We start from the raw sequence: 26,039 nt of genomic DNA, 5'->3' as shown, positions 1-26,039 counted from the left end.
AGTGCTGTGCCTCCCCCGCCACCCCCCTCCCAGCAGGGGAGGCTGGGGCTGCCCCACCGCCACATCCCCTCTCCGCCAGCCCCAGGTACCTGCCAAAGGCCCCGTACGTGTTGACGATGCGGAGCGGGTGGAAGGAGCTGTTCATGACCTGCCGGGGGCTCAGCAAGTTGAGGACCACGGGGACGCTGAGCCCAGCGATCAGCACGCCCATCGCCAGGTTGACCAGGCGCCGTGCCATGCAGCCTGCCAAGAGGGATGGGTGCTGGGTGGGCTCCTGTCCCCAGGCTGGCCTCCACATGGCCCCGAGGGAGGTGCCCCTGGCCCTGGTGGGAGGTGGGGGAGATGCCCCATAGCCCCCTTCTCTCCAAGGACACGTCCCAGCCGAGGTGGACGCTGTCACCACAGCTCCCCCGCGTCCTGGCCAAGAGCAGCCGTGTCTGAAGTCACTGTGCATCCCTCCCTGGGGACCAGGACACGCGGTCCCTGTCAAGCAGATGGGAGTCATGGCCCAGGCCGTCTCCTGGGCTGTCGGGGAGAGAAGACGGCTGGCCGCCATCCGCTCGAGGGTTGACCAGCACCAGACATGGAGGCCAGCCTGCTGCCCAGCCACGTCCACCTTCAGGTGTCACCCACCGTATGTCCACACGGCCCTGGGCCCCCGGGCCTCCTCCTCCTGCATCTTCAGGACTCGGTCCTTCAGGCCCCCGGGCCCCGAGGGAAACAGGAATGCCAGGGTGGCGTCGTCGAAGCAGGCGAGGCTGGGCACGATGGTCAGCCAGTTGAGGAAGCTCAGGTTCCCGCTGATGATGAGAACCACCTGGGGGACACGCGGTGCCTGAGCCCAGGCGGGGTGGAGGGGGACCCCTCCTGCTGCTGTATTTCCCATGCTCCACGGCGACGCCCAGACTCCTCCCCCAGAGCTGCTGGTAAGGACCCCGCCCGCCGACACTGGACTCAGGCCTCTGAGGCTGCCTGGAGCTGCAGTGGCGGCCGCGGGGGCTCTGAGCTACACGACCGGAGGATGACAGGTTTGTGTGTGGTCGCTGTTCGGGTGACTGCCAGCAACAAGCTCCAGGACTCCAGCTGGCTGGCTCGACCGCCCCCCAAGTGTCCGGGCCAGGACCAGTCCCCGGACCCTGCAGTGCGTCCCTCACCTGGCGAGGGCTCGGGACAAGCCAGGCGAGGGAGGGCATCTGGTGCTGCCCTTGCCCGACTCCGCGGCCCCGGCCAGGTCCCCGGGAGGTGGCCAGGGGGCCTGTCTGCTGCCCTGTCCTCCACACCCGATGACCTCACACGAGCCCGTCCTCTGGGACCAGCAGGGAGGGCTCCCCGGCAGCCTACACGGGCGACCTTGGCTCGGCTGCGGCTCTGACAGAGCCGTTTCCCGCCGTGGTGGTGTGAGGGTGGGACCAGCCCTGGGCATCTGCTGGGCGGCTGCCTAAGAGGTGGGTCACTGCCCCTCCTCAGAGGCCTCGAGGGGCCCAGCTGGATGCGCTGAGGGTCTGGGGGAGCCTGGACGACTCAGGGTCCAGGAAGCCCAAACGTGCCTGGTCCCAATGGGCTCGTCTGTCTAGAGTTGGCGCCAACCAGATGACTGGTAAGAACTGAGGCCATGATGCAGGTAACAGCAGGGGGTTCTGCTCACCCAGCCTGTCTGCCCAGCGTGTCACCAGACTGCATCCTGAAGCCAACTTCTGGAAAGTTCCTTCCAGAACTTCTGGAAAGTTCCTTCTGGCAACCCCTGGACTTGTTTTAGTGACGTGGAAACAGCACTTTCTCCTTACTTTGACCCTGTGGTCAAGGGCGTGGGCAGGAATGGGCTGTGGGTTGTCTCCACCTGAGAAGAAGAGAGGCTGCTGGGCTCATAACCCCCTCCCTGCTCCGGGCGCCCCTCATCATGGAGCCCCGGGGACGCCAGGGCCAGCTGTGCACAGTTTCCCATAGGCCCTGGGCCCGGCAGGAGCGATAAACCCAGGTGAGCTTCCTGGGGACCACGGCGGGAGGACAGAGCCCTGGAGACGCCCGAGAAACCCAGGTAAGGGGCTGCCAATTTGAAGGGCCCGGTCAGTAAGCGGCACCTGTTCACCTACACGCACGTGTGTAACACACCCAACATTAAAACCTTGACAGGTGAAAAGTAGAATGGATGGTGCTCGAGTCTGAACTAGTGATTTGCAAGATGGACTTGAGAAACCCTCCAGAGTGTGGTGCAAACGGGAAAATGATTCAGCAGAGTCCATGGACCTGCCAGGACAAGAATGAGGTAAAGAGAATGGACACACTTGAGGCAGAAAGATACCGCGGCCTCAGGGGACAAAGGGCTGCAGGGCAGGCCACCAGGGTGAGACCCAGGCCTGTGCACATTTGGCTCTTTCTTGTTTCCAAGGATGAATCAGAAGTAAAACAGACCCAAGCCAATGTCATGCTCAATGGAGAAAAGCTGGAAGCCCTTCCGCTCAAATGTGGAGCAAAACGAGGATGCTCACTCTCAGCACTGCTACTCAACAGAGTACGGGCGTCCTGGCCGCAGCCGTAGGACAGACAGAAGAAGTGAAAGGGCCAAATTGGAAGAGAAGAGGTAAAACTGTCACCACATGCAGATGACATGATACCCTACATGGAAAACCCTACAGACTCCACCCCAAAACTACTCTTAACTGATCAACACATTCAGCAAGTGGCAGAAGATTAACATTCAGAAATCGGTCGCATTTCTGTACATGAACAATGAAATATTAGAAAAGAAATACAAAAATACAGTGTCTTTTAAAATCCTCCCCAGCCAAATCAAATACCTGGGAATAAGCCTGATCAAGGAGGAGATGTCTATGCTGAGAACTATAAAACATTAATCAAGGAAATTAAAGAGGATTCAAAGAAATGGAAATATATTCCATACTCCTGGGTTGGAAAAATTAATATTTCAAAAACAGCCATCCTACCCAAAGCATCTACTATATTCAATGCAATCCCTATCAAATCACCCATGACATTTTTCACAGAACTAAACAAACAATCCGAAAATTTTTATGGAACCATAGAAGACCCAGAATTGCCAAAGCAATCCTGAGGGGAAAAAAAACAAAACAAAACAAAAAAGCAAGCAGGAGGCATAACTCTTCCAAACTTCAGACAATATTACAAAGCCACGGTCATCAAGACAGTGTGGTACTGGTACCAAAACAGACACATAGACAAATGGAACAGAATAGAGAACCCAGAAATAAACCCAGACACCTACAGTCAATTAATCTTCAACAAAAGAGGCAAGAATATAAAAAGACAGTCTTTATAGCAAGGGGTGCTGGGAAAACTGGACAGCTGCATATAAATCAATGAAACTGGAACACACCCTCACACCATGCACAAAAATAAACTCAAAATGGCTTAAAGACTTAAACGTAAGACAAGACACCATCAAACTCCTGGAAGAGAACACAGGCGGAACATTCTCTGATACCAACCTTACAATGTTTTCTCAGGCCAGTCTCCCAAAGCAACAGAAATGAAACCAAAAATAAACCAATGGGACCTAATCAAACTGACAAGCTTTTGCACAGCTAAGGAAACCATTAAAAAAAAAAAAACAACAAAAAACCCAAAAAGACAACTTACAGAGTGGGAGAAAATAGTTTCAAACGATGCAGCTGACAAGAGCTTAATCTCTAAAATATACAAACAACTTATACAACTCAAGAGCCAAAACAATAGCCCAATTAAAAAATGGGCAAAAGACCTGAATTGATATTTCTCCGAAGAAGATATATGGATGGCCAACAAGCACATGAAAAAATGCTCAACGTCACTGATTATTAGAGAAATGCAAATCAAAACTACCGTGAGAGGAGTTCCCATTGTGGCACAGTGGAAAAGAATCCAACTAGCAACTATGAGGTCATGGGTTCAACCCTTGGCCTTGCTCAGTGGGTTAAGGATCTGGCGTTGGTGTGGCGTAAGTTACAGGCATGGCTTGGCTTGGATCCTTCCTTGCTGTGGCTGTGGTAGAGGCTGGCAGCTGTAGCTCCAATTTGACACCCAGCCTGGGAACCTCCATATTCTGTGGGTTGGGTCCTAAGCAAAAAAAAAAAAAGCAAAAAACAAAAACAAACAAACAAACAAACAAAACTACCGTGAGATACCACCTCACACCAGGCAGAATAGCCATCATCAGGAAATCCACAAATAAGTGCTGGAGAGGGTGTGGAGAAAAGGGAACCCTCCTGCACTGTTGGGGGAATGTAAACTGGTACAACCACTCTGGAGAACAGTACAGAGGTTGTTCAGAAAACTAAATATAGAGCTACCATATGACCCAGCAATGCCACTCCTGAGCATGTATCTGGACAAAACTTTCTTTGAAAAAGACACATGCACCTGTAAGTTCTAGCACTATTCACAATAGCCAAGACATGGAAACAACCTAAATGTCCATTGACAGATGATTGGATTAAGAAGATATGGTATATCTATACAATGGAATACTACTCAGCCATAAAAAAAGAACAAAAATAATGCCATTTGCAGCAACATGGATAGAACTAGAGACTCTCCTGCTAAGTGAAGTGAAAAAGACAAATACCATATGATACCACTTATACCTGGAATCTAATATACGGCACAAATGAACCTTTCCACAGAAAAGAAAGTCATGGACTTGGAGAACAGACCTGTGGTTGCCAAGAGGGAGGGGGAGTGGGTGGGAATTTGGGGGTTAAGAGATGCAAACTATAGCCTTTGGAACGGATAAGCAGTGGGATCCTGCTGTTTGGCACTGGGTGGAACTATATCTAGTCACTTACAATGGAGCGTGATAATGTGAGAAATGTATACATGTATGTGTGACCGGGTCACCGTGCTGTGCAACAGAAAATTGACAGAACCCTTTAAACTAGCTTTAATGAAAAAAAAAAAAATCATTGTAAAATGAAAAAAAAAAGATGTTAAGAAAAAAGATGTAAAATAGTAGAGGAGTTCCCAATGTGGCCAGCAGGTTAAGGATCTCGTGTTGTCCCTGCAGCAGCTCAGGTTACAGCTGTGGCACAGGTTTGATCCCTGGCCTGGAAAACTTTGCATGTTGTGAGCAAGGCCAAAAAGAAAAAAAGGGGGGGGGGAGTAAAAACAGTGTAAGCATTTAGACTAAAAAATGCAAAAAAATGAGAAAAAAAGGAAGTGTGGGAAGGTGGCTCACAGATGCCTGTCTGCTGAGCTGAGTTCCTGGTGGGCTCGCCACTCACCCTCCTCCAGCAGGTGGGCAGCAGTGAGGACGTCGAAAAGGATGAGGATGCGGCCACTGGGCCTGGCTCCCAGCCAAGCGCCGAGCTGAGCCTGAGGCTCTGCATCGCCCCAGCCCCCCCCCCCCCCAGCCGCCAGGAGGACATTGGAGAGGGAGGCCTGGGGCAACCTGTGCGCGCCTCCTGCATCTCGCCCTCGAGGTGTAAACTTCCTCCCGCTGCACGGAGCTGGGTTTCCCAAGGCCTGGGAGCAGACGATGCTGGCTTGTTCCCCACCCCGTCCTCCTTTACCCTCGGGGCCCAGGTCGCGGCCGTCATCCTGCCTTATGGTTCGGTGGCCCCGTGCTGTTCCCACTTCCAGGTTAGAACTCCGCCAGCGACTCTGGGTTCAGGCCAAGAGGGAGGAAGTGGAACTGGACCCTCCACCCAAACAACTGTGTTTTGGACCAAGACGAAGCAGCTACGACCCGGGCCTGGGTGCTGCAGGACTCCTGCCCGGGTCCGGGGACCCCGGAGGGGGGAGCCGGGGCAGAACCCTGAAGCTGGGGAAGCGGAGGGGCTGGCGTGCCACACGGGCGCAGAAGGCGGCACACGAGCTGGGGGCCCTGGGGCCGACACTGAGTTGACGCAGGTCTGGAAGCTGCGTTCTGCACACCTGCACCCAGAGCCAGGCCCGTGGCAGAGCCTGTGTGGCCGTCCTGTGCAACGGACCCGCAGATCAATTAGGTGCTGTCGGGAGAGACCTAGCAGCACCACCTCGCGCCCAGCACCCAACCGGACGGACGCAAGTTGGAGCAGGAAGCATGCGAGGCCCAGGCAGAGACAAGCTAGGCTGGTGGCAGCATTGGAAACCAGAGTCTGAAGCTAGTGCATAAGAGCCGCTGTCCAAAATGAAGGGATTTAAAGGAAAACGTGGTGAGAGAAACGGGAAACCTCCCGAGAACCAGGTGGTGATTCGAGCATTTAAAGGTAACACACGAGATGTTACTGGGAAGACTTCTGACAAAACCGACACCGTAAAGGAACAGGTGAGACCAGCACAACAGGAACTTTCTAAAGTGAAGCACAGGGAGAAGCAACGCTGAGCAGAGCCCAAGCAGCCCCTCCGGCCTCGGGGGAGAGACGTGGGATTTAAGCCCCTGGAAGGAAAGGGGACAGACACAACATGAAGAAAGTTCTCTAGAAAGGCATGGGTCACCAAAGCCCAAGAAATCACAAAAAGGGAGTTCCCATCGTGGCTGAGCAGTAATGAACCCAACCAGGATCCAGGACGCAGGTTCGATCCCTGGCCGGCAGAGACGCACAAACGGGGGACTGACCTCCAATGGCTGCTGCTGCTAAGAAATGCTGGGAAACGAGGAACTGAGCAGGCTGCACACAGAGGGGCAGGGGCTGGAAACCACGAACGCGGGCAAGTAGCAAACTCACCGGTGTCTGTTCACTTCACGTAGAGTCCCGCATGCTGTTGCAGTCACCGGGAGCACGGCCGAGAGCCTCACCGGTGAGGGAGCACATTGTGGCTGAGCACACGCTCTTGGGGTGGGGAGGCCCCACCCGTGACCATCAGGGGCCGTGGGGGTCCTTCCCTTCCCTGTGTCTGTCCCAAACCGTAGCTGTTTTCCATTCAAAACGAGAAGTGCCACTGAGGCGGGGCGGAGACCCTTGGTGCCTGTGGACCCGTGAGGGCCACACCCCGGGGGCAGGGGCATGGGGCCTCGGCCAGCGAGCTTCCACAGCAGTGATGCTGCACAGGCTTCCCCTGGCTTCAGTGTGGGGCTACACTGCTGTCTTGCTGGCCTGGCTGGCACCTGAGCCCTTCTGGAGGGAGGCCACCCCACTGGGGGCCAGAGTCGCACCCACTCATGGCCACCACGGGGTGGCAGACTTGATCAGGGTCCTTGGAGGCCAAGGAAGAGCCCCAGGGGAGTTCGTCCACCTTTGAAAAGGGGAATTGGGAAAGCAGCCACTCCCAAGCGTGAGCACAGGCGAGAGGCTGTCACCCTCAGCCCCGGTGTCCCAGCAGGAGGTGGGGGCTAAGGCCGCTGGCACCCAAGCTGGGACCTGGAATGTTCCTGTGCAGCAGGACCCCTGAGACCCAGCACTTCTACTGGGGTAAGGGCCCTGAGGACCCCTGAGCGACACCTGGCTTCCCCCACCCGACTCCCCTGCCCTGGTCCTGCCTTGGGGGGGGGGGGAGAGTCACTGGGGCCCTGAAACAAGCATTTCCCAAATATATCCCCCCAGTCACTCCACCCCAAGCCCAGCCTGGGGGCCCCTGATGGAGAACTAGGGTTTACTGGGCAGTTTTGGGGACAGAACCCCACTTCTGATAAAGCAGCAGGAGCCCCAAGGATTCACAGTCCTCGCTCCGGGATTCAGGTGTGCACGTGCCGGCTGTCCCCCTGCATCGGGGGTGGGTGGGAAGACGGTGTGGGTGGGGCCCCGCGCCCATGAGACGCTGCAGGAGACGCCCCTGAAGGGAGGGGACAGGTATGTGGGGACCCCACCACCCTGCTGGGCTCCCACAGCCTTGCAGAGGACATGCCTGCTTACAAGCGACTTTCTGAGGCCAGTTACACTGTGACCCCAGCTCCAGGCAGGTCACGGGGCTGGTGGAGGCAGCTCTCCGTGCCTGCAGCCATGGTCTTCTCCCCCGGACTGAGGTGACATCATGGATCAGAAAGAGCAGGACGGGCTTGGGGGGGAAGCTGCAGGGTGAGGTGCCTCTCTGCACGGCCCACGGCCCCTCCAAGGTCTCTTGGCATCAGAGGAAGGGTCCGGGGTGGGGGTGGGGTGCCTGTCCGAGAAGACAACGCTTGCCGCTGGAGGCTCTGCAGAACCTTCCGGTACAGCTGTGCAAACCAAGTGTAGGAGGATGTGAGCATGCTCACACCCCCAACCCTCTCCTGAGAAACCAAAAGAAACAAACAGAACCAGGGACCGTGAGGTCACGGGCGCAGAGACGGGAGCGACGCGCAAGCCCACGGGAGCCTGCGCCCCCACACTGCCCGTGGGGGCTGGACACGTGCCGCCGGCCCTCTCTGCCCTGCACTGCGGGGGCCCGGCCCCCGGGGGCTTGAGTCCAGGCCTCTGAGAAGGGCCGAAGCCTGGGCTGGGCCCCACCTTGTTCCAGGTGCGCTGCAGGCGGGGTGGTGGGCGTGGGGCACACACCTGGCGTGTGTCCCCTGGGGCCTTGGGAACAGAAGGCAAGTGCACTGCTGGCCTTGAGGAGCAACATCCAGAGCCAGGCGTTGGTAGCAAGGCCTCCTGAGGTGCCGCTGTGCCCCCTGCGCCCCCGCCATCCAGCACTGTCCACCCAGGAAGAAGACCCAGGACTGCATCAAGACCCGACCACGTGGCCTGAGCTGCCGGGGGCCGCCTACGCCCGAGCCCCCGTGTCTGCGTAGACCCGCAACGGAGGCGCAGGTGCCCTAGTGCCCTAAGCCGGGGCTGGGTAGCCGCTTCTTATCCTGAAGCACGGCATCGGGAACAAGGAAGGGCACTTTGGGGGAAGGCCAACACACCATCTCCCCGTCCTCTGCTCAAGTAGCGGAGCCCCTCCACCTGCACCACCAGCTCCAGGTCCCTTCGGTTCCATTAAAGCCAGCATGTGGGCTGCACCCACAGCTCGTGGAAGGTCCCAGGCCAGGGGTCAAACCTGGAGCGAAGCTGCTGGGCCCTTAACCTGCTGCACCATGGGGGGCTCACTCGGTTATTTTCAAAACTGGACCTCGGCTTATCTGGGGAGAGGGCAGCGGGTGGGGACAGGTCAGTGCAGGCCCTGGGCGGTCCAAGGCTTGTTGTAAAAGCAGCTCCATCAGCAGCTGAGCAACGTCCCGTGGCCTTGAGAATGACCCGTGGGCACCGTGGCGACTGCCACGTCTGAGCAGACCCGATTCCCGCTGGGGCTGTGCCAGGTGGGTCCCTGAGGTGCCTGGGGGCCTAGACCACGGACTGTGCAGGTAGAGGGAGGGGGGAGCTGCCAGCGGGGGCCCTCAGATGAGGGGGGAGGTCCAGTGTGAGGCAGGGCCCAGGCTGGCAGGCACTGCCACGGATGCCCGAGCCTCTCTGCTTGGGATGACGGGACCACGAGGCTGAGGTGCGCACGGGGCCTGGCCTCCTGAGGGGTCCCTTGAGGCTGTTGTTGGCAGCAAGGGTTTTGCCCTCCAGCCAAGTCTGGATTTTATGGATAAACTGTGGTGCGTCCAGACAATGGACTCTTTAGCAATAAAAAGAGAGAGCTCTAAACCCACAGAAAGACGCCAGGAACCTCAAATACGTGTTACCGAGTGAAGCTGGTCTGGAGAGGCCGCATCTGGGTGACTCCGACCACAGCACATTCTGGGAGCAGCAGACCTCTGAGGACACAAAGACACCAGCGGTTGCCGGGGGCTGGGGGGAGGAGGGAGGAGCCCAGAGGATCTTCCAGGGCAGTGAAATGAGTCCGTATGACGTTAGTTAACACCAAGGGACCAACACCGGCTGCTTAGGTGCAGCAACTGTATGAGGAATGCAAGACGTTCACGGGGAAGCTGCGGGCGTGTGCGTGTGCATGTGTGTGTGTAGGGAGGTGTGGGAACTCTGCTCACGTTTCTGTAAATCTAAAATTGTTCTTAAAGAAATTGTTAGTTAGGAGTTCCCGTCATGGCTCAGTGGTTAACAAACCCAACGAGCATCTGTGAGGACGTGGGTTCGATCCCTGGCCTCGCTCAGTAGGTTAAGGATCTGGCGTTGCTGTGAGCTGTGGTGTAGGTTGCAGATGTGGCTTGGATCCTGAGTTGCTGTGGTGTAGACCGGCAGCTGTAGCTCCAATTTGACCCCTAGCCTGGGAACCTCCATATGCTGCCAGTGCAGCCCTAAAAAGACAGAAAAAAAATTATTACTTAAAAACAACAGAAAAATAGAGCTTAAATATCGGCAGCAAAGATAGGTGGGCAAGTAGGGGTGAGGATGAAATCATCTCGTGGCCACGGGGAGACTCCCATTCACGGCACAAGCAAGAATGCGATTTGGTTTAGACCTTCAGTTAGGAAGTGTGTACTGCCTGAAAGAAACAGAGCGTGTAACTTGCTAATTAGGAGAGGGGAAGACTGGGATGAGAAAAACCTCAAAAGAAAGCTAAAAAGAGCAAAAAGAAAATATGAAGATGTAGAAATAAAATGCAAATGCACCAACCAAGATATGTGAACCTCTTACTTAGAGAAAATCAGCCTCTGGAGTTCCCTTGTGGTGCGGCGGGTTAAGGACCCAGCATCGCTGCAGTGGCTTAGGTTGCTGCTGTGGCACACGTTTGATCCTTGGCCAGGAACTTCCACATGCCATGGTTGAGGCAAAAAAAAAAAAAAAAAAAATTTTGTCAGCCTCCTTGGAGAAGGAATCCTGTCTGTGCTGTCACAAGAGCAACGGAAAGGACTCAAACCAGACTCTGCAGACGTCTAGGCCTGGTGCCCTGAGCAGTTCAGCGGAAAACGGACGCAATGGCCACGTTCCGGTTTGCCACTCAAATTGCCTCCCGAAGAAACGCCGACCCTGCACATAGCTGCCACAGAAAGGTCAGTGGCCACAGAGAGTCCTCCCAGGCCTGACACCGGGCACTGGCTCCGTCCTGCCGGCAAGGGTGAGGCCTGGGGCGCGGCCAGCAAGGCCCATGCGATGGAAAACTCACAACCACGAGCAGCAAAGAGGTGGCAGGTTCCACCCACTAACATTAACACACGCGTGGCACAGGCAGGGTGGCCCTCCCTTGGAGGGCGGAACTGTTCCACGTTAGCTCTGGCGTCATTCACCCGAACGAGCATGGCGAGAGAAGCGAGCTCGCAGCCAATGGTGGACAAGCCATTTGCTAAAGCCTAACACCCATGCATGACGTGAGACACACCGCAAACGAAGATCAACGCCATACGCCACCGCTCCCCGGGAGACAGAAGCCGGAGAGAACCTTAGGTCGAGGCGGGCACAACAGACAGGCCGGCAGCCACGCTACCAGCGGGACTCCCACTCCCGCCGCCCCTGCACGTGCCACCCGTCCGGGGCAGCAGCACCAGGAACAGAGAGGCGGTGGCCACAGGGGCCAGCAGGTCTCGCAACAATAAACACGGCACACGGGACGCAGGAGCGACAATCCCAGCCCGTGTCCGCTGGGAGCCGACAGGCAGACGCTCACCTGGAACAGGATCTGCAAGGCTCCGTGGAGGATGCACATGCGGCGTCCCAGGAAGACGAAGAAGGGGACCACGAGTTCCAGGAAGTGGTTGCTGAGGGTCTCGAAGCGGTGGAACCACCACGGGGAGTGGTGCAGGACGTAGGCCATGGGGTTGGGCACCGGCTGCGTCTGTGGGTCCAAAGGGGGCCCGTGAGCTGCGCCCAGAGCACCCGCCCAAAGGCACCCTGGCCCCGGCCCTCTCCCTGCCGGCCGCCTGGAGGCGAGGCGGGCTCGGGTGGTGAGGGGGATGTCTGGGCACTGCTGCCCGCCCTCCAGCAGCTCACACGCAGCCAAGACGTGTCACTGGACGGGAGCACCAGGCCACATGTCCTGCCCTTCTCCACCCACCTGGCGTCCTGTAATTCTGACACCCACCCCTTCAGGGATCCCCACAGATGTGGCAGCTCAGATGCTGGGGGTATCTATGGTCAGAGCTCTGGGCTGCACAGGTGCTGGAGAGCCCCTGAGAAGGGACAGGGCAGGGGCAAGGAGGTGGGACCGCGGGGTGCTCGGGGTCCTGGCCCCACGTGTGTGTTCCTGGCTATAGTCTCCACGTGTGCACGGGCCACACAGGTCCCCGAGGTCCGCGTGTTGACTCAGCCGTGCTGCCGGCTGCCAGGGCCCAGCACCTCCGCCCTCCCCAATACACGTGGCCAGCCACACTCAGAGGGGCCACAGTGCTGACACCGTGGGGGTTGGGGCGGCCTGGTGTGGGCGTCCAGCCGCTGGTGAAGGGTGTGTGTGGGCAGCCCTCCGTGCAGAGCCGGCTGCTGCCTCCAGGGCTTTGTGCCCTCTGCACAAACACAGCGCACACACCCGCACACACACCGCAGCTGCCATCCACCGTCAGCGGGAAAGGCTGGGCCAGGGAGACGGACAGTGAACCAGGTGGGGCCACAAGGGTGCCAGTTTGGAAACAGACTGTTCTGCTGACATTGACGGACTTGCAGCAGACGCGATTTAGAGCCCAGCAGAAGCAAGTGCCCCCTGCAGCTGCTGCCGGAACACCGACCGCCCCAACCACGCGCCCCTAGCCTCGGCAACTGTGGAGCGTCTCCCTCTGCCTGCTGGGCCTGACTCCCTCCAATGAGCTGTGGGCACCAAGGAACCCGGGGTGCGCTGGGTGCGGGGACCCACCGGTCAGGCCTGGGTGCCCTGGAGACTGTTCCCCCGCCTGACCCTCCAATGGGAGGGGTCCCCGAGTCGGGCCCAGCGGCAGGGGTGGCAGCCTGGGGAGAACTTCCCTGATGACTCACCACTTGGACACCATTTCCGACTCGAAGTTACAAGCCCAGTGAGGCACCCCAGCCACCCCGCGTCCCCGTCCCTCCAGTGCCCTCCTCTCGCCGTGGTGTCCCCGCGCCTTCTGAGGTGAGCTCTGAAGACCTCGCTCCACGTCTCCCAGGAGCACAGCACAGGGGCGCCCAGATGAATCCACCGTCTGCACCCACAGGTCCCCAGCGGCGCCCCCGTTAGAAACCCCCCCCGGGTGTCACTGTCTTGGGAGCCCCCGCCAGCCTGGCTTGTCCACCTGCCTTCGTGCATGTCCTCGCCCTGTCTTGGCTGCACAGGCTCCAGCTTGTGAACGTGGAGCGCGGGTCTGACACGGAGAGGCAGCCCCTCTAGGGAAGGGGGCGCAGGGCTGGGGGCAGCTCGGTGGGGTGTGGGGGGCAGGGTGGTTGGCTGCTCCTGCTCAAAGGCCTGTACTTCCCAACGCCAGACCGACCACGCAGCGAGGGGTGCCTGAGCGGAGGGAAGCCGTGCTGGTGGTTCACATCCGCCTCCCTCAACGACACAACACGGCTGCAGCAAAGCCGTTCCAAATGGTCCAGCTTTTTCCAACAGCAGAAAGTTTCTGGACGCGGTGAGTGGCCCCTGGACAGGACTGCACAGCAGACGGGCCACACTCTTTCCTGGCTGCCCCTGGAATGGTGCCCGGGCGGCCAGCCTGGCTTCCCCCACGTCAGGCCCAGTTCAGGCCCCGCCCTGGTTCTGGCAGAGGGACCAGTGACTCCCCGGGGCTGAGGGCCTCGCCTCTGCCGATGGCCAGAGACAGCGCGGAGGGCAAGCTCCCGCCCGCTCGCAGACCCGGGGTGCCAGCAGCACAACGCAGACTCTGAGACGAAATGCCCCAGTGACCTTCCCGCTTGTCGCCCTGCCCCGTGACGGGCAGTCAGACCTTCCGGACCCCAAGCGAGCAACTAGAAATGCCAGCAGAGGCTGCCTGCACCTTCGTCAGGTTCCCAGAGAGAGAGAAACAGAGCGCGTGGGAACGCCCGGCGCCCGGGGGGGCCTTGGCGAGCACCACGCGGCGGCTTGGGGCAAGGGTGCAGGGCAGCGCCCACCACAGCCGCACGCCCAGCTTCTGCTCCAAGGTCGGGCTCTGGGTGCCCTGCAGGCTGGCAGCCCCACGCCACTGGATGCAAAGGCTGCCTCTGTGGGCGCGAGGCTGTGGGATGTGACAAGTAAAGGGAGTGGAAAGTGATTTACGTCCTGGGTTCAAGGTCAGCTCTGCACGTGGGACTTCGGAGCAAAACGAGAGCGTGACTTGCTCACCTTGTTTGGGCACCGACAGAGGGAGAAAGAGGCCGCTTGCAGACAGGTCGCCCTGGAGGCGCCTAGGCTGCGTGGACACTCCCTTACAAGCAAGCAGTTGAGGCGTGGGCTGCAGGCTCAGCGACACGGCCAGTGCAGAGCCTGGAGGTTCCCGAGGCACGCAGGACCCCGGAGGGAAGAAGGTCGGACCCTGATCCACCTGCTCGGAGCAGAGGCCTTGGGAGCGTGAGGTGGCCGCTGAGGGCACGGGCTCTTGAAGCCGCCTGGACAAGATGTGAGTGGCCGCTGTGCTCCCCCACCTCCCGCCGTCTGACGGCCACCAGCTGTGAAAAGCCATCCAACGAGGCCACTCCAACCTGCTCAGCCGCGTCTGTCTGGTTCGTGGCACCTGACCAGTGCGCCTCTGAGCCGAGGGCTGAACCACCTGCAGCGAGGCCCTCGCGCCCCGGGGAGCAGCCCTCACGATGGGACCAGACACTCCCTGCAGCTGAGGGACATCTGCCGGGCGCTCCAGTCTGGCCGCTGAGGACAGAGGCAGCACAGGCCGCCTGCGCAGAAATCGAAGCCCTTGTGTCCCTGCTTCTCGCTTGTCGGGAACAGGCTTCAGCCGCCAGGACCTTCTCTGGGCCCCAAAGGGCAGATTCGGCTCCTTGGGGAAGGGGGGACGCGGGGACGGGGCAGCCCGGGGCTGTCAGCAGAGCTACAGGCAGAGTTTGCGGTGGAGTGGAAGCAGCAGGAGGGGCGACGGGCCTGAGCCCTCGTCTCAGCTGAGGGCCCCTCCCCTGCTGCTCGGCTCCCTCCCACAGGCCCCACTGTTGCTGCGGCCACAGCTGAGCATCCAGGTCACCCAGGACGAGCCACTTCAAAGGGGTGACGGCGGCTCTGCGTCTGCCAGCCGCACGAGGGGTTCCTCCCGACATCACCGGGGATCCTCATGCCGATTCCGTTTGCAAAGCGGTGCTGAAACAGGACCCCGTGGAGGAAAGGCTTCTGCTGCAGGAAGGGGTTGGGGCTTCCGTCCCTCCAAAGGGCTGTGCCCTGAGCCGCCCCCCACGCTCTGGGACAGCAGGGCTGTGACACCATGGCCTCCATGGCCGCTCTCATCTCTGAGCGTCAGACCGCAGTCCCTGGTCCTCAGTGGGCCGAGACCATTCTAGAACGTTGGCTCCCAGTGGCCCTGACCTCCCACTCCGTGGACATCACAGCCCGTGGGCCTTGTCCCCAGGACCTGGCTCTGCCCACCACTGCCCAGATCCTCCAGAGCTGAGGGGCCAGGGCTTGTAGGGCCGCCCGGAGTGCAGCTAAGTCCACGTCCCGGCCAAGACGCACGTGGGCGAGAGCTCTTCAGGCCGCTCTGCTCGCCAAGACCCCTGCTCTGACCTGAAGCAGGACTTGGGCCCAGGAGCTGGACGGCTGCCCTTTGGGGGGCGCGGTCCTCACAAGCTGTCAGGTTGAGTGGATGGCCCTGGGGGCTCATGGGTGGGCCCAGGGCAGCACGGAAGGCCCTCGCCCAGCTCACGGGGCCCCGCCCCACCCGCCGAGCTGCAGACATCTCCCCTCCGACGCTTCCAGGGGGAAACACTGGCTCTGGGACCCAGGCAGGGACGTGGGTCCTTGGGCAGGAGAGAAGGGAACAAGGGCCGGGGGGACCTGGGACCAGTGGTGGCAGAAGGGAGGAGAGCAGGTGGGTTCGGAGCAAGGAAGACCACGCCTGCCTGACAGGCAGCCCTGGGCCCAGAAAGCTCTGGCCTCGAGGATACAGTAGAGGGACCCCGTCCCGCCAGCCGAGCAGGCGGGACCCTCTAGAAGCCACCTGGTCGCTGGTCCCTGCCTGGCCCCAGAGCACGGGATGCAGGAGGATGTGGGGATGAGCGAGCTGCGGCCCTCAAGGCTGCGTGTGCGCAGGGGGCCGGGTCCCTGGACGTGGATGGTGCACTTGGCCGGCGCCCACACCCGACACTGCTGCCCGGCCGCACCACTCACCTCATAGTGGAAATCCATGCAGGTGAGGTCCCGCCAGCACCGGTCCCCCCGGATCTTGATCAGGCCCTGTGAAGAGACGGAGAACAGAAACCAGAGCGTCACCGGAGGAGTGAGGCCAAAGAAAACCCAGACAAAGGGTCAGGAGAGGCGTGCGCGGCTTCTGAGGACAGACAGCAAATGCAGACGTTCCCGTCGTGGCGCAGTAGTTGACGGATCTGACTAGGAACCATGAGGACGTGGGTTCGACCCCTGGCCTCGCTCAGCAGGTAAAGGATCCGGCGTTGCCACGAGCTGTGTCATAGGTCGCAGATGCGACTTGGCTCGGGTGTGGCTGTGCCTGCGGCTCTGGTGCAGGCCGATGGCTGCAACTCCGATTTGACCCCTAGCCTGGGAACCTCCACATGCTGTGGGCGCGGCCCTAAAAAGACAAAAGAAAAACCCCAAAACCCCAGCAAATGCAGGTGAAAAGAACACTGCTTCCTCTCCCCAAGGTCAGGCCCCCGCTCTCTTTAAAACCCGCCTTTTAGACTGAGCATCACCACCCAGCACGGTCGCGAGGCTTCAGACACTGCAGAGCACGTGACCGCCACTAGCGACGTCTGCAGACAACAAGGAAGATGCGGGAAGGGACAGCGTCCTGGCTGCCAAGGTGACAGACCCCGGGAGCAGCCTGCGCACAAGCGTCTTGGCAACTCTGAGCGTCCCTCGCCGTGCAGTGGCCGTCAGGCCACCTGTGGGCGCAGGGGGGACGGTCAGCTCACATGTCTGCCTCCCACCTGCCCACTTAGTCCCTCAGTCAGAAGTAAGCCGTCCCCAACAGGAGTAAAACTGCTGCTCGAGGTGCAGAGATGTGGCCCCAAGGCCCGTCCCGGGGCAGCTGGGCTGGAAGGTGGGAAACAAACCGCGTCACAAAGAAACAAAACTCGTGGTCGTGGTCTCTGCAGCCGCAGTGGCTCCAGGCAAGTGCCCTCAGCTTCGCCCCTGCACCCACGGGGCATCCAGGGTGCCTTCCTCCCAGGAGTCGAGTCATGGCCCCCAAACACCCTCGCAGCCACAGTGCGACGCTGGTGCTGGGTTTGAAAGCAGCTGAAGCTCTGGGCCAGGATGGGAGGGCGGCGGTGGACGGGGCCTCTGTAGCCGCACGGCCAGCAGGGCGGATGACCGTCCAGGATGTGAGACGCGTCCCACTCGGGACTTGTCTGGATGCGGAGCCAAGGATGGGCTGAGAGAGCAACCAACACCCGGCCTGGCCCCGGGGAGGGTGGGAGTGGCACAGACGCAGCGACACCCCAAGGAGCAGGGCCGAGAAACCACAGGGAAGTTGGGGAACTGCGTGGCAGCCACACTGTGACCCCGGGGGACCGCGGTCAATGCCAGTGCTTGCTGTGCAGCTGGTCGTGGAGGGAGCCACTACCCGCTTCCGTGTCCACCCCTCTGGGGGCTGGAACCCTCGTGTCACGGGAGCCTGGCGGCGCTGGGTGGGTCACTCTGAGACACGGGCGGTCTCGGCTCTGGGGGATTGGGTTTGCTTGGGTCACTGAAGTGCAAGGAGCCCACTTCCGCTGGGGACCCGCTGGGCGCAGTCGCGAACGCGTGGAAGACAGCCCTTCCGGGAGCCAGGCGTGTGCCTGGCGCGGATGAAGCGCAGCTTCGGGTGAAAACGTGCCTGCTCGCTGGGCAGGAAACGCAGCCCTTGTCACACGACACTCCCCGTGAGCGCGGGCTCCCTACCGCCTTCGGAACCCGGGAGGGGTTCTCTTTGGAGACTCAAACCAGGCAAAGAAGAAAAAAAACAAAATAATTAAAATGTCATTCAAATTCTAAGCTGATATGAGCCACTTAAAAGTCTGAAACATTCTTCTGGGAGCAGAGAATAATTACATTCCTCCATCTACTGACTTCTCTCCACAATGCAGATGTCAGATTTTCCACGGATTTTTTTTTCTTCCAGAGTAAGTGTCAAAGGAACAAAGCCTCCTTTGAGCCTTTTTCAGCCCAAAATTAATCAAAGAAAAATGGCACAGACAGGCCAGTAAGGCACCGAGTGACCCATGGCCGTGCACACCACCCCATCGCCCGGGGAAAGGGAAGGTGCCAGGACTCAGGAACATTCCGGGCGACCCAGGGGGCCGTGCAGGCAGCGGGTGGGGGCTGGCGCCCAGGGGGCACGGAGCGGCTTTTCTCTGAAGCTCACACTCCGAGAACACGCTTCTTAAACTCTCCCACTTGCAGATGGGGAAAGGCCAGGCCTTGTGTCACAGAAATAGCCTCGGTTTCTGTAACGCTGCACAAATGCCATCACACTCACAGGGGCGGGGGCTCCTGGGCCTGTGGTGGTGAGGGGGGGCCTCGGGGTCTTGAGCCAGAGTGGCCCTGGCAGTGCCCCCACTTTGCACACACACGGCCCCCGGTCTCTGAGTGTTGGAATCTCGGTCTGCTCTGGAAATCCCTCCCCGTGAACACAGGCCACGAGGCCTTTTCCTCAAAGGACACGCTTCCTGGGCCTGCCCGGGAGCCGTGGGCACGGAGAAAGGGTCTGCAGGTGTGGCTGGTGTGCCAGTCGGGGAGCTGCCCCATTCGCAGGTGGGCGCAGGCGCCTCCGTTCTCCCTGAGCTGTGACCCTCCCATTCCACTGCGGCCCCAGGCTCTGCAAGCAGGTGGAGGGGACCCCGTCCCCAGGCATGTGACGCCTTAAGTGCAGCGGCTCTCGGCTCCCACCCGCGTCTCACCTGAGCGCAGACTGGCCTGAGGGCTCCCAGGACCAGCCGTCCCCATATCCTCCCGGCCCGGCCAACCCCTTCTCTCCAGGTCGGGGCAGGGCCCACACCTCCTGACTCCAGGGTGTGAATAGGTGGAAATCTAGCACCAGAATCCATCAGGGACGTGGGCACACGCAGGGGGCAGGTACCGCGTTGGCGATGGGGGGTCCTTGGGGCTGAAACACGCGGTGAGAGAGAAAAACCGCTCATGCTGTGTGTGGAGTTGCGCTGAGCCCACTCCCCGAATCCTGGAGAGCGCGCCTGTGAAAAGGGCCAGGGCCGCGGGGAGCCAGGGAGAGGGGCTGGCAGGTTTCAGGCCCCAGGCATGGCCCTCGCCCTGGCTGCTCTGAGCCAGGCACCGAGAGCCACACAGGGCACCGGGCTGGGGCAGGGCTGGTGCTCATGCGATAGAGCAAACCAGAACCCGGGCTCCCCTTAGTGAGTGGGGATCCCAGGACCTGACAGGCTCACCAGGAGGTGGCCATGAGGACGCCTGCTTGACACATCACGGGGGAGGCCTCACACTCACCTGGCAGCACTGTCGCAGCCCCGTGCAGCCAGCATCCCTCCCAGATGCTCCCAGGCGGCGAGGGCAGTGAGGTGGAGCCTCGCGGAGCACCAGCGGACCCGGGCGCGGTGCAGCGCTGGACCCTGAGGGTGGACCCCGCCAGAGCCTCTGTGAGGAGGGGTCAGTGGCCTGCACAGCCACCCCGCCCTCCAGGCCAGGGCCGGGGCGTGCAGGTTTAGTAGGGCTGCCACTCACAGGGGCCACGCGGGAAAACACCGCCCTCTTCCGGCAGAGGGTTGATTCACGGAAGGCGAATGCACACCCGCAATGCCCAGTTCCAGGCGTGCTCGCGACTGCGCACGGTCAGGCGTCCGCCCAGAACAGGACGCAGGATTCCGGTCCATCCCAAACCTCCCCCCCCCCCACCCCCCGCCCCGTGCTCTGTGACCGCGTTCCGGGCAGCGCCCCTGCCGCTGGCTAGGCCGTCTTGCCCCCCCGCCCCAGTTGGCTCTGCCTGGGTGCCCGGGGTTTTCACCCCGACGGCCAGTGCCTGCAGCCTCCAGGCCATCCGAGGCTGCCTCGGAGGCTGGCGCCCAGCCCGGCCCGGCCCGCGAACGCCCTGGAGGCTTCACATCCGTGCACAGGGCCCAGGGCTGCCGTCGCATGTGCAGACTGGCCTCTGCGTGGACATGGGTTTCCGTGCAGGAAACTGGCCAGAGCGTGTCTGTACCACCTGCACCGCCAGGAGTCCCGTGGCCAGCAGACCCTCCCCACCAGGTGCCTGTCGGGCACATGCAGCTGCAGCTCGCGGACTCGCGCCGGGGCCGGTCCTCCCCCGGTGACGCGGAGCAGCTGCAGGTTCTAAAGGTGAGGTTCCGGCTGAACCTGCACCCCGAAAGTCTTCGCGGTCTGGGGGTCGCCTGTTGGTTTTCGTAACGGCACATGTGATGATGGAAAAATCTACTGTCAACGAGGTCGAATGTGCTGAACGTTGTCTTCAGTGGTTAGCGCTTTTTGTGCTCTGTCCCAGACATCTCTGTCCACCTCAAGGGAGCTATATGCCTGTCACTCCCCAAACTTGGTGGCTCTGGACGTCATGTTTGTAAATAAAAGAGACTCCGGGCTGCCCTCGGGCTCTGGCTTGGCGCCTCGGCGGAAACGCAGCCTCTGCGTCTGCCTGAGAGGTCTGCTTCTGAGAGGCTTCTTTTACGTCTTCCAAGAAGTTCTTGCTTTTGCTTTTAGGTTGAAGTGATGAACCATCTCAGACGAGAGGTCGGGACAGACAAAGCCACGGTCGGAGCCCACTGGCTTCTTCCGTGTAGACATCCCGCCAGCACGGTCCGAGAGCCGTGCATCTCGCTCCCGCCGAGCCGACGTGGCACCGCGGCGGGCGTGGGCGGTGGCCCCGCTGTGCGGCTCCCAGTTTAGGGCAGGTTTAGGGCAGTTGCACACTTCGGCTTCGAATAAAGCTGAAAAGTCAGGAGGGATCCGTCCTCCGACTTTGTTTTTCAAGATCCTCTTTATTTCTACGTAAATTTTACAATCAGCATGTCAGGTTTCCAAAAAAGCCTGTTGGGAGTTTGACAGGCATCGCCTCAAATCCACACATACGTCTGGGTCACACGACACCCCCAGGCCAGGGCAGTCTGCGCCCCGTGGATACCCCGTGAATGCGGCCCGTCTCCTCATCTGTGTGGGTCGCAGACTCACACCAGCAGTGTTTACAGCTCTACCGCGTGGCTCACACACGCCCATCATCTGTTAAGAGGTATCTGAGGGCTCCGATGCGATGGCAGGAGTGCTTTCCAAATTTTACTTTCGAACATGTCAGCAGCGTGTGAAGCACAGTCTGTCTCTCATGCTGACTTTGTCTCCTACAACCTTTGCTAAATTCATGTATTCACTTTAGCAGCTGCTTTTTTTTTTTTTTTTTTTACTGGTCACACCCACAGGAAGTTGCTGGGCCAGGGACTCAATCTAAGCCACAGTCACAACCTATGCCACGGCTGCTCGGGACTGGGGATTGAACCTGCGCCTCCAGAGAGACCCGAGCTGCTGCGGCCGGGTTCTTAACCCACTGCGCTATGGCGGGAGCTCGGAGGTTAAGGTCCACATGCACACGTCGTGTCTGTGAACAGATGCAGTTCGTTTTCTGGGCAGTCTTTATGCCTGTCTCTCTCTCTCGTCTCGTGGTGCCGGGACGTCCAATTTGGTGTCAGGAGCCTCGGCCACACGCGACTGCTTTCTACCCGCACGCGACTGCTTTCATGGCTTTCACCTCTGGCCGCCCAGGAAGCCCAGTCTAACGTGGCCTCAGGGGGCGCTGCGCTGTACCATGTGCTCTCCGCACCTGCTGAGACTGAAAGAGTCCTTCAACCTTGTTCTGTCGCCACAGGGAATCGCATTGATCGAGCTTTAACTATTAAACCACCCTGACTTCCGGACACAAACCGCGCCCCTCTTACCGCCAGGTCGGACGCGCCAGGATCTTGCTGGGTCTGTGTCTTTGCTTACGAGGAATGCAGCATCTCTTCCCCGTGGTCCCCTCCTCAGCAGATTCTGGTGTCGCTCTCACACCGTCACGGCAGACAGTTTGGGAGGCGATCCTGCCTCCGCCGAGCGCCAAGGGCTCGTGCGGGACGCTAGCACTTCCTCTTTCACGTCTGAATTCCCTGGATTCTGGGCCTGCGCTTTCTTCCCAGCAGCGGGGCTGACAAAATTCTCTCATTGACTTGACTCAGCAGATGCGGAGCTGCTTCACCGTCCTGTTTCCTTCTCTCTCTGGGTTTCACGAAGCTGCATTCGTCAAGGAACTTGTCCCTTTCATCGACGCTGCCAAACTAATGGGTCCCAGACCCTCACGGCATCCAGGGGTCGTTTCGGCAGGCTCTCCAGGGCGCCCGCCACCCCATGGAGGGAGTGTTCTCGTGGGTGCCCTTCAGTCACGGCCCAGCCGTGGCTCCTGGCCTGAAGACGGTGGTGCCATGGGCCTGAGCCGGCCCCGAGTCTCGCACAGGCTTCCCTGGTGTGCTCACAGGACGGGACAGTCTGCACGCAGCGCTGAGCAGCCGGGCCCCTGCTGCTGGCCGAGAAGGGACCCGAGGCCACCGCCTGCAGCCTGCCCAGGTATGAGAGGAAACACACTTTTGTGCCCCGAGGCTCAGTGCCCCCTCTGATGGCACAACCCCTCCGTTCCGCCACACAGACACGACCCGCACCAGCCGCAGCGAAGATGCACTCATCAGGAGACACGCTGACCCGGCTGCAGTTTTGCTCAATGAGAATTTAGGCTGTTAAGTGCTTGACGCCTCAAGTGCGGCGCAGCAATAACCGAGTACCAGGAGAGATGCGGACAGAGACACCGGAAGAGCTGTAGTGAGACCAGCGGGAACACACAGGGCACGCGCGTGGAAGCCGCCCCAGAGGGGAGGGCCCGTCCCTCAACGTCCAGCCGCAGGGCAGCCCCGCTTCCTGGCTCTGAGGTGACTCAGGAGGCCTTCACCGCCCGTCTCTTCTCCGGGGCAGCACTTACACCAGGGTGGGCTCTTACAAGGAGGGAGAGACGCCCGCGTGGCCACCTGACAGCCATGTGCCTGCGCCCCTGGAGCCAGGCTGGAGGGACGTGCAGAAAAGAGACAGGTGTCGGGTCTTCAACCCCCCAGGGCTCAGCCTGACCCCCAAGGGGGCGCCCCCTGGCATCGTCCAGGTCTGAGAACTCTCAGCAGGCAGGACACTGGCTCAGCCCCCAGAACCTCAGCCGCCGAGGGCAGGCCGTGCAGGACCGCCTGTGAAGCAGGGGAGAAGCCTAGGGACCAGGGCCGAGGGCTCCGGGGCGCAGAGAGGCATTTAACACGCTCTGGGTGAAAAGTCTGGCCAGTTTAAACACAGCTACGAAAGTCAAGATTGAGAGGAAAGTGAACTTTATCTCTCAAGCCTCACTAAAGGGCTTAAGCACAGTGACAGGGACGCCCACACTGCCTACCATTTTCTGCAGGTGACAAGGTGGGTCTGAAATCCCAGCGTCCAGGACACCTCCTAGTCCCGCGGGCAGGCCCAGAGGACCCCACGTGGCTGGGCCTTTGCTCCAAGGACGGAAGCGGGCCTGGTCCGCCCTCGGCCACAAGAATCGCTGACTCCTCACTTCTGTTGGCTAGACCCACGTGTGGTGCAGCGGGATGACCTGAATCCTGGTTCCAATCATGCCCATGCCGTGACCGCCCTGCACCCCGAGGCCTGCGTGGGACAGTTCGGGGGCTGGACGTCACTGCCGTGTCAGCAGGAAGGAGAAACTAGATGAGCATGTCCACGGCACAGGCCAGACCTACAGCTGCTGGGAGGGCGGGCAGGTGGGCATCTCTGCGCTCTGTGGGCTAGTGCGCCACCTCCCGAGAGCCGCTGAGGTGGCCTCTTGTTAGGTTTTAGGAAACAACCTCTGTCCTATTCTGAAGGTGCAGCCGGGGGGCTGCTGTGGGTGCATTAGCCTGAGTCACCCCTACGCCACAGCCCAGGCACGGCAGCTCCTCTGGGTCCATGGCCACATGCTGGCTCTGCTGGGTCCAGAATCGCACTTCTGTGAAAACTCCCTAAGGATCTTCAGGCTTTGGATGTTCCTGTGGTGCCGCCGTATGTAGGGTCGTGGGTCTGTATGTACGTGTACACACACACACACACACACACACACACACACACACGTATACATAGTCTTTTCGGGGCCGCACTCGCAGCAGATGGAAGGTCCCAGGCTGGAGATCGAAGCAGAGCTGTAGGCACTGGTCTACACCACAGCCCCACAGCAACGGAGATCCGAGCCGCGTCTGTGACCCACACCACGGCTCACGGCAACACGGATCCTTAACCCACAGAACGAGGCCAGGGACTGAGCGTGCGTCCTTGAGGATCCTCGTCTGATTCGTCTTCACTGAGCCGCGACGGGAACTCCGCGCTGTGTTTTAAACCTTGCTTTTTCCAACAGCTTTTGCTGGCCTGTGGAAACGCCCTGACTCTGTCTCGGGCCCGGAGGCCTGAACTCTGCTAAGCACGCTCGCTGGCTCTGCGGGCCATCGGGACCTCTGCATGCGAGACCGTCGCCCCCGTGGACACAGATGCTGTCGCCCCTTCTGCTCGGTCCGAGGGTTTTCGTCCCCTTTGCCTGCTTTACCGCGTGAGCCACGGTCTCCCTCTCGCTGTCGCCTGGATGTGGCGGCGGCCAGCGCCTTGCTCCCAGTCAACAGAAAACCCTTCCTTCCTGCCCGTCCAGTGTGGCGCCAGCCGTAGGGGCCGTGTGGTGAGCTCTCATCAGGCTGAGGAGGCTTCCTTCCGTAGCCAGTCGGCTGAGACGGTTTCCTGCTCCTGTGACTAACTGCGAGATTCTGTCCCAGGCTCGCAGGGGCGGCTGCATCTTTTCTCTCTCCGTTGCCTCTGGCGCCGCGGTGAACTACAGCCGCCAGACCTTGCGTTCTGGGGAGCACCCTCGGCGGCCACCTCTGCCTCGCACGGACTCCGCAATCATTTGCTACGAATCCCTTAATTCTTGGTGTGCGCTCTGGAAGGACCCGGTCACTTCCCTCTCTTGAGAGGCCTCTGTCTTCGCCGGCCTCAAAGGCTGAGCTCGAAAGGGCTCCCTCCCCGTCTCTGAATGCGTGTGTGTAGGGTCTGCATCGCTGCTTCTTCACATGTTGAGTGAAGCCCAGCGGTGAGGTCGTCTGGGCGTGGACCTTTCTCAGGGGCAGCTGCTTTCTGTTTGTTTGAAGGACTCAGTTTCTCAAACAATTGGGCCTCCCCCCACCCCCCTGCCGCCTGTGCCCGTGCCAGCAACCTCGTCTCCCTCCTCCACGTGCACAAAGTGGCTCATGCTCTTTCTCTTCACTTTTTATTTTGAAAAGAACTTAAGACTTCAGAAAAGCTGTAAAAACAGCATGGAGACCCTGTACGTGTGTCACTACTATTTCGACCCTATTCAAATGCCACCAACTTCCACTCGCTGACAACGTGCAGCGGCCCCTCAGGCTTTGGCTGAAAGTAAGGCTGAGACTTGACCCGCTGGTCAGGGAGTCTGAGGAGCGTCCCAGTGCTAGGGCTCGTCTGACGTTTTCTCAGATCAGAGGATGCCCTGGGGACAGAAGTGACGCCGTGTCTCACAGCTCCTTCTCTGCACAGACCCCGCCTCTGTGCACCAGCCTTCTGCTCCCCGCAGGGCCAGGCAGTTGAGAGCTGGGCTCCAGTGTCCCCCTTGTACCCCCCATGCCCTGTCTGCCGTCTGGGACGAAGACAGCTGTGTCACCGTGTGTCCAGTTTCCAGCTGCTCCCAGAGCAGGGCAGCCTGGTGCCACCTCTAGAAGAGCTGACAGCACCCCAGGTGCCTGGGGGCCAAGGCCGTCCAAGGGCACAGCCGCGTCCCTTCCTTCTGCTCAGGCTCCAACCCCACCTGGCCTGGGTCCCATCTGAAAGGACCCATCCGTCCCCAGATGTGAGGCACTGCCAGAGGCCACGAGAGAACAGGGCCACCTCATCACCCTCCCTGGCCGGCCAGCTCCACGCTTCTGCTCCCAGAGGAAGCCTGAGGGCACCTAACGTCCAGGCCAAGCCGACTAACTGCACCTCTGAGCGCACCTGACACGTGGGTGCGGCTGGGCCAAGAGTCCGTCGAAGCGCCCTGAACGGTGCCTTGGACACGCGAATGACTCGCCGCCTCTGGGAGGTGTCGTGGGAGTTTGTTCTGAACTATGCTCAGAACGGCCTGTCAGCTCTGCCAGCCAGGCCTCTGCCCCCGGTTGGGCCAGCGCTCCACCCAGGCCCTTCGT

The 26,039-nt window shown here is 60.2% G+C and overlaps 1 protein-coding gene across 4 annotated transcripts in view; it reads right to left on the bottom strand.

The window, feature by feature from the left end:
• LMF1 (lipase maturation factor 1) overlaps positions 1-26,039 on the bottom strand; it is an 88,803-nt gene that overhangs the window by 1,175 nt on the left and 61,589 nt on the right. For all 4 annotated transcript variants that reach the window (XM_047781030.1, XM_047781029.1, XM_047781031.1 and 1 more), the window contains 4 exons: positions 15,973-16,038; positions 11,395-11,562; positions 634-817; positions 90-243 (listed from right to left, as the gene is read on the bottom strand). In XM_047781030.1, coding sequence (XP_047636986.1) covers positions 90-243; positions 634-817; positions 11,395-11,562; positions 15,973-16,038 — 572 coding nt within the window. The remainder of the gene's footprint in view (positions 1-89; positions 244-633; positions 818-11,394; positions 11,563-15,972; positions 16,039-26,039) is intronic.

This window comes from Phacochoerus africanus, chromosome 5 (genome assembly GCF_016906955.1).
Source record: "Phacochoerus africanus isolate WHEZ1 chromosome 5, ROS_Pafr_v1, whole genome shotgun sequence".
Taxonomy (NCBI): Eukaryota; Metazoa; Chordata; class Mammalia; order Artiodactyla; family Suidae; genus Phacochoerus; species Phacochoerus africanus.
This window is presented reverse-complemented; position numbering and strand designations above follow the sequence as displayed.